The 7884-nt window shown below is 37.1% G+C and overlaps 1 protein-coding gene across 1 annotated transcript in view; it reads left to right on the top strand.

Moving 5' to 3' along the window:
- The window catches only part of LOC140343612 (aquaporin-5-like), a 14326-nt gene extending 7728 nt beyond the window's left edge, over positions 1-6598 (top strand). The window contains exons 3-4 of the mRNA XM_072430407.1: positions 3927-4007; positions 6272-6598. Coding sequence (XP_072286508.1) covers positions 3927-4007; positions 6272-6469 — 279 coding nt within the window. The 3' untranslated portion in view covers positions 6470-6598. The remainder of the gene's footprint in view (positions 1-3926; positions 4008-6271) is intronic.
- The last annotated feature ends 1286 nt before the right edge of the window (positions 6599-7884 follow it).

The following is a 7884-nucleotide window of genomic DNA, read 5'->3' as shown; positions in this document are numbered from 1 at the left end:
ATTAATAATATTAATGCTATTTTTCAGACTGACACCAATGTAAGAGGCATTCTTCCAACTGTGTGGATATAGGTATTATTGTAGGGGTTCCCTGAAGACCTGAAAGTTACTTTAAGGGATTCTCCCATGTTAAAAGGGTAGAGAAACACTATATTAGATGCTTGCCTGGAGTTTGGCTTTAAACTTAAAAAGAATCTGCCACCATAATAATATTTTATGCACAATATCAGGTTTTAGGAATTTACATTTCTCATTCTTTTTTGAGCATTGTAAGGTTGTGGTTGTAAACCTTCATTGCAGAGGCTAGGACCAAATCAGGACATTATCTGAGCTTTGTTTTGTTTCCAGCTAGTACATCCAAGAACATAAAGTGAACAAGTGCAAATAGCTATTGACGTTCACCTGATTGCTGATTTACCTGATTGTTGACCTGATTGCTTCAGGTTCTTTATTCTTGTTTTATAACTGTCTCCAAATTATTTCTAATAAATTCCTCTCACCACAAGATAACTCCATTTAGGCAATCTGCCATACTGTTATCTGAACTTGAATTTTTTTTCTGAACTCTTACCATAAGCAATTCCTGACATATTACAATTGTGTAATATACTTTATACTTATGTTCGTGCTTTTTCTTATCTATAATCTTACAACTGTTTTAAATGCTATGAAAAAATCTTGGAGCTCTGATATTATCCCGATCACAAAATGAGTCCAGGCTTCCACAAAGCAGGTTTATTTTATGTCTGTAAATACCAATATTCAAAGAGAAATAACATGCAGGACACAGGTAAAAAAAATTGCTCTCTGAGCGAGATGAGATGGTTCATTTGCAAAACCGATGGGTGCTCCTTTGGCTTGTTGCAGTTTGGCAAATCATTCTGCAAAAAAATGAATCACGTCATTCCAGGCTGTGGCCGTTCTTCTTTGTATTGCATATTGGCAGAAGTTACCTTGACATGTTTTACATTGAAAGCAAAACACCTTTTTGAACAATCATACGGGACACGGTTTAAACAAATTTTATGTTTATCACCAAAGTAAGGAAATGTGATATCTTTATGGCTTTGAGTTAGATAGACAGGGATCTGTAGACATTGACAAAACTAGGTCTGGTCAAAGAGAAGATTTAACTGTTATGGAAGTCTCATGAAAATTTCATGCAAGTTGAACTGACTTAAACCTAAGCTAATTAAACTCTACAGACTTTTATTGACTCAGTCACTAAAATTTGCATAAAAGTAAAATTTTCTGAAATGTATTACCATCTCCTCCAAGGACCATGGGTGGATACATGTCACATCTCACAATTCAGTCCCATCCAGTTTTCTTTAAATAGAGTAAATATCAGCCCAAGAAGAACAGACCGTTTCCCCATCCTGTCTACTAGTCATTGTTTTGCAACCAGCAATGTAGACACAAACATAGTTAGCACCTCTTTCTCAAATTTCAATAAGAGAGGAGGGGTAGATGGGCTCTGTTACAAGATGTATAATTAATATGTTTAATAATAGATGCAGGGCCTCTATTGGTGGGGTTAGGACAAGGACTAATTCTGTACTGGGCCTTGATAAAACAGCTTGAGTTTTGCAGTGCTTGAACTTTTTTACATGGGGCCCAGCAAGTTTACCTAATATGGGGCCCAGAAATTTCCAATTGCATTCCTAAATGCATCCTGCTTCTGTATTATCATAAGGTTTCCCTAAAGACCCAATGATCACTAGTGCAGAGCATCAGGCTATGCCAATCAACAGGATTAGATTGGCCCTGGCTACTGTTTATACATTCTCTACCTTGTAATCAATATATGCCTAAAGTCTTTTTTTTTTTTACTTTGGGACACATATACAGAAAAACATGGTGTTCCTGCTCCCATAGCTATGATTTTTGAATCAGCAAAAGCATCGCTCCTTTGAGTATTGTGACACCAAGGCAGGATTGGAGGTGGAAGGGAGATATATTTGCCCAGGATTCCTCTTTTATGTGAGGTATATTTGCCCAAGATTCCTCCCCTGTGTGAAGTAGCAGGTGGAAGACTCTCACCTGTGAGATAATTATTGAAGAAACACTGAGGGTGGGGATAAAACACAGAGCCAGGAGCTCAGTCAGGAGCCTAATTTGGGGAGACACAGACAGGGGTCTGTGCAGGCTCAGTGTAACTTGGAGAGACTGTGGACTGTGTGGGAGAACTCTGTTTGGAGGTGCAGACAGTTGGTCTGTGAGAAGCTCTCTGCCTGGGGACACAGAAAGTTGGTCTGTGTGAATGAACTCAAACCTGAGTACAAGGTTGCTGATAGCTTTGTTTGGAGCTGACAGGGAGAAGCCCTCCAGTTGATAGACAGGAACATTGGATGTATAGTAAGTGCCGGACAGGCAAGGTTTTCTTTTGCTATTTTTGATATTCTAGCTGCAACCTTCAAATAAACCTGACTACAAGTCAGCTTAACACTTAAACCTCGGTGTGTGATATGAGTTGGATGAACCAGACAAGTGTTCTTTGACCCCAGCAAAGGCGATCCTGAGCTTAACCCCTCACAGTATTCTTTGCAATTTTGTCCGTCAATGATATGTGAAAATGACTCCAATGATCATCATTATGAGGGTTACAGATATTAGGTTTGGATTTTATTGCACTTGGATTACAAAGAGTGCAGGCAGAATTGTTGGGTATAGATTGTGATGCCACGAACTCCTGTTTTTTAAAATAAAACTCAGAAATATGATTGGCTGCTAAAGTTTACTGTGCTTCTAATATGATTACTGCTCTTTTAGTGTCTTTAGCAAATAAAACCCATGCCAGCAACCGATATACGGATTTTAGATAAGTTCTCAGCCATCAGCATGGAAATTCATTATTGGTGTGTAATAACTCTCAAAAGCCATTGATTAGACTGAATAAACAGGTCTCTCCACAATACGTCAAACAATTTGTCATCCCAGCAGAAGGAACCCAGTGGGAAAGGAAATAATTTGCATGTCAGATCGTATGTGAAGCAGCCATTAGCTTTTACAACCTATCATCATTTATGTGAAATGCTCCATAATTCTTACTCACTACCATCAACATTTTAATTTTACTGCTTACTAATATATTTTAGTCTGATCTTTAAAAATTCTAAGTAGCCAACTTGGGAGCCAACTGATTATAATGCATTGATCTGCTTTCCTCCCAGTTTAAAAACCTCAGATAGAAGGAGACACCATGCAGCTTTTAAAGTATGTTAAAATATAAGTGTATTCAAGTTATTCCCCCCAGCAGGTACCAGGGGAAACATGGTAAAGTGACCTATAACAAATTAAAATTGTAATACTACAGACCAACTAATAAAGGTTAAGGGAGCTGGAATAACTTTCTTGACAAATACTGTATATCTGCTTGAAGATATTGGTAGTCACTGTAAAACACCAAAAACAACAAAATGCTCATTCACAAAAACACACTTTTAGGTGTACAACATGCAAAGTTTGTAAGTTTTACATCAGACATGCAGCTAGTACTCCAGTAAAACTTTTAATGGGCCCTCTTCCATCTAAGTGCAAAACATCTCCCATCCAGTAGAGTTTTATTAAGCCAGTAAACATAGAATTTGTTGCCAAAGTTAATCATAGAAAAAAGACAATAAAGTCAGCAAATGTGGTCCTGCACTGGCCCCTCCAATATGGAGACGTGATGATCCCACCAAACTCCTGAAATCCGGTCTCAATGTATGTGTGAGAGTCTTATTTCATTGGAAAAAAGGCTTCTGGATTCTCCAGAACGTGTCAATTTCACATGGCTTTTGGTCCTACATCTTAATATTATTGTAGAAATCGGCAATATATCTGATAAGTTTATATTTAAAATACACAATATTATGTCACTGAGGTCACTTATATGTTCATATTGAGAATCTACATTTTTTAACAATTCTTTCTCTTGGATCTAGATTTATTTCACTGGCTGTTCCATGAATCCAGCTCGCTCCTTCGGACCAGCACTGATTGTAGGAAATTTTGATGCACACTGGGTAAGGCTTTATTGATCTGAATGAACACTATTGTCAAACTTCCTATATATCAGGGGTGGGCAAACTTTTTGGCTCAGGGGCCACAATGAGTTTTAAAATAACAGACGAGCCAGGCCAAGATCAGATGGATGGAAAATGTTTGTAAGAACGTGTAAATTACAGGTAAAAGCCATTACATAAAAGGAAAAGAAAACCTTCATTCAATTTCAGTGGAAACAGTGTTGTTGGCCACCCTTTTTGCCAGTGGACAACTTTGTACCAATATTTGACAAGCTTGATTAACAACTCCACCAGCCATAGTTTGCCAGTCCTGCTATATATCTTAGTGTTAAAACAGCTTTATGAGTGTTAGTATTGCCAGTCTGATTGATGTTTAAGGAGTCTTTGGGCTCGGTTTATTAAAGCTCTCCAGGGCTGGAGAGGAAACACTTTCATCAGTGAAGCTCGGTGATCCAGTAAATCTACAATGGATTTTTTTAAAGTCATTTGGTAGCAAATAATTTGAATCCTGGACCAGATCCATTCCAGCTTTGCTGGATCATCCAGATTTACAGATGAAAGTGTATCCTCTCCAGCCTTGGAGAGCTTAATAAATCAGACCTATTGCTGTATTGATCACAGCTTTCAGTGAAGTTACACTTTGTTGTTGTTTGAATGTATATTGCGCTTCATAAGCAAATAACCTAAATTGTTAAGACTTGAGCTCTTCATACTAGCGCCAAAGCATAGACGGTTTAGCAGCTGATAATCTATATTATACAGATTTTACTGTGCATGTTTATGGATAAATTTGTCGAAGGTTGGACTGCTCATATTACAGCCTTATGTTGTGTCTTGGTTATCTATATATGGTGAGACGGCTATATTGTTTTTGGACATATATCTAATATTATAATTACTATATTTAGAGCTCACAGTACAGTAATGTGGTGGTCTGTGGGAAGAATGTCACTCTTATAGACAGTCAAAAATATCTGTTGTACCTGTTAAACTGACCTGAGAGTCACAAACTGCTCTTTGTTCAAGGTACCGCTAGCAACCTCTTGAGGAATCCCAGGGTTCCACTGAACCCTGGTTGAGAGACACTGGGTTACATTGATAGCATCAGCAACTTCCACAACATCTCTCATATCTAATCTTAACCTCTAAAACATAATATGAAATCATAGGAGAAAAAAAAAGTTTCCTATTCCTTCAACCGCAAATGAATAATAAAACACTTTGGTGATTCAAGGGCATGTCCACCCAAAGTGATATTTTAGTTAGGCGAAGGCCTGTAGAGAAAAGCTACACACAGAACGAGTTCACACAAGATTCTCACTGGAGCCACCTTTGTGTGCTGCTTCACCTCCTGTTGCATTATCAAAAGTATAAAATAATTAAAATATTATCAGGAGAGAAATGGAACCCCTCATAATGACCAAACTGGACTTACAGACCCACAAATTTATGTACAGATATGTTATCAATAGGATTCTTAGGGTTAGTCTTTACTGGCTTCTAGCTGCAATTCAAAGAAAATGCAACCTGCATCATAACAACAGGCAAGTGACTACATATTGCAATATATAACCTGCTCCCAACCTTCTCCAAAAACACAGGTAATACCCATAATGGAGTGTAGGTTTTCTCAGGTTTCAGTATACATACGAACTAAACATAACATACAATGTTAAGAACAAACACAATATAAGCTAATAAGTAAAAACCTAAAACAAGATAAAAATATATTGAACAATAAATAATTTTGAAAAATAAAATTTGTTAACACTGCAACAGCTGATCAGGCACAGAGCATCTAATGTCAAGGTTCAGGTTCCCCAAAATGGAATTCTAAAATGCTTTAAGTTGCAAGTGGTGATGTAAGTCTTTACCTCTTAACTGAATTGAAAATTTTTTTCTATGGCATAGAAAGAAAATGACCTCATATATCCACCAGAAATGTTTGGCAATATTGGACTAAGAGGAAACAGGGGGCTCTGGATTATAATCCTCAAAGGCCAACCTGGTTTTATTGAAAACTAGAATGCCATATATTTTTTTCTCTTGGTGGGACCTTAATCTACACATTTACTGTCCCTTTAATGTTTCCAAATGTAATGTTTATGAGTTTTGTGTTTGTTGAAGTGTGAATATGTATTTTTTTGTGTAGTGCTAGACACACCAGCATCAACACAGGATCATGCACAGAATGCATGAGTATATAGGTTTGTTTTTATGACTGTTTACATTTTGAGTTATATAATCTTTCTATTCTTTGGCAGATATTCTGGATAGGACCGTTGGTGGGAGCCATACTCGCATCACTGATCTACAATTATGTGTTATGTCCCCAAGAACAAACCTTCCGGGAGAAACTAGCAATTTTATTAGGAAAAACACCTACCATAGAAGTAGAAGAAGATTGGGAAGAAAGACAGGAACAGCCTCGGAGAAAGTCAATGGAACTTCAGACATTGTAACCTATTCTGCAATTCATTTCTGCAAAAATAAGCATTTAACTATATGTAAAGTTACATTGTTCAAATGCACCCCGAAGGAAAATGTTCATAAAGACTAATATTTTTTTTATAGAAATATTGAACTATCCTAGGACAAAGATCCTGCATGGGGTTCCCATTATTGTTTTCTAGGAGGCTGGAAAAAGTGCTAAGCATTCCCCGTGACACCATGGGGGAGCACCAAACTATTATAACATTTCTATTTGGATTGGGGAAAAGCTTCATTAATACAGGAAGTTTTTTTCCAAACCAAGAGCTATTCCTTCAATACCTAAGTCTCCTCAGTCAACCCCAGCACCTCCTAACCATCTTGAGATTTCTGTGAATCCAAGGCCAAACAATACAGGATCATTCAAATAGATTTCAATAGGTTAATAGGGTAATGTAAATGATTATCTCTATTAATGCACGTATGTGATTTAAATATAAACATGCATATCAGTGCTAGATTTGAATTAGTGGATCCTAAAAGCAAGGAAAGCAAAGTCTATGCACATAATATCCCGATCTGAAGCTGTGAACCTAGTACTGCAATGCCAAAATGTTAGTCTTAGAGCCCATGTGCTGCTAAGTTTCTATCATTTTTTTAAATATCCATTTGATATCTGCTTCTAAAACCCTAGACGAGTGTTTCCCAACCAGGGGTTCCTCCAGAGGTTGCTTGGTGTTCCGTGAGCAATGAGCAATTTGTGCCTCTCAGGTCAGTATAACTGACACCAAATTTTTTTTTTGGCTATCTGTAATGATGACATTCTTCCCATTGACCACCACGCTAATATACTGTGAGCTGTGTATATATTAATTATAGCAGGGGTTCCCCAAGACCTGAACGTTATTTGAATGTGAAAAGGCTACCCTAGAGACAAGAATTTGGTGTGTAAATTTGCCCCAATACAGAAAATAATTTCTGATTCCAAAATAGTAATTAGGTCATCATTTTGATATTAATCTCAAGAAACTAGTCATGCCCATCCTGATCTCTCTCCTGTACATCAGCAGTCTACAAAGTAAGTTATCCGACTGCTAGCCCAATTCCAGATTTTAACTGGCGTGTGGCCAATCAATGCGAGACAAATCACAGGTGATTACACTACTTTTAACTATTTTTTCATTGAAAAATGTGATTAAGTTTTCATTTTTAAGGGATATCTAAGTGAACTAAAAGGCATTTAACATATTTGCTTAGGGACAGTCCTTAACTTAAATGTTTCAACAAGTCTACAATTAGCATAAATATATTTTCATTTGCCTTGCAATGATAACATGTTAACTGCTTGTAATTACTATTATTACTGATATGCAAAGTAAACTTACGCAAAGTAAAGTTGCTACATATGGCAAAGTAGAACCATTCCAATGAAGGGTTGATGCGTTGT

The sequence above is a fragment of the Pyxicephalus adspersus genome, chromosome 1 (assembly GCF_032062135.1).
Source record: "Pyxicephalus adspersus chromosome 1, UCB_Pads_2.0, whole genome shotgun sequence".
NCBI lineage: Eukaryota > Metazoa > Chordata > Amphibia > Anura > Pyxicephalidae > Pyxicephalus > Pyxicephalus adspersus.
The sequence above is the reverse complement of the archived record's forward strand: the minus strand, read 5'-3'. Positions and strand labels throughout refer to the sequence as shown.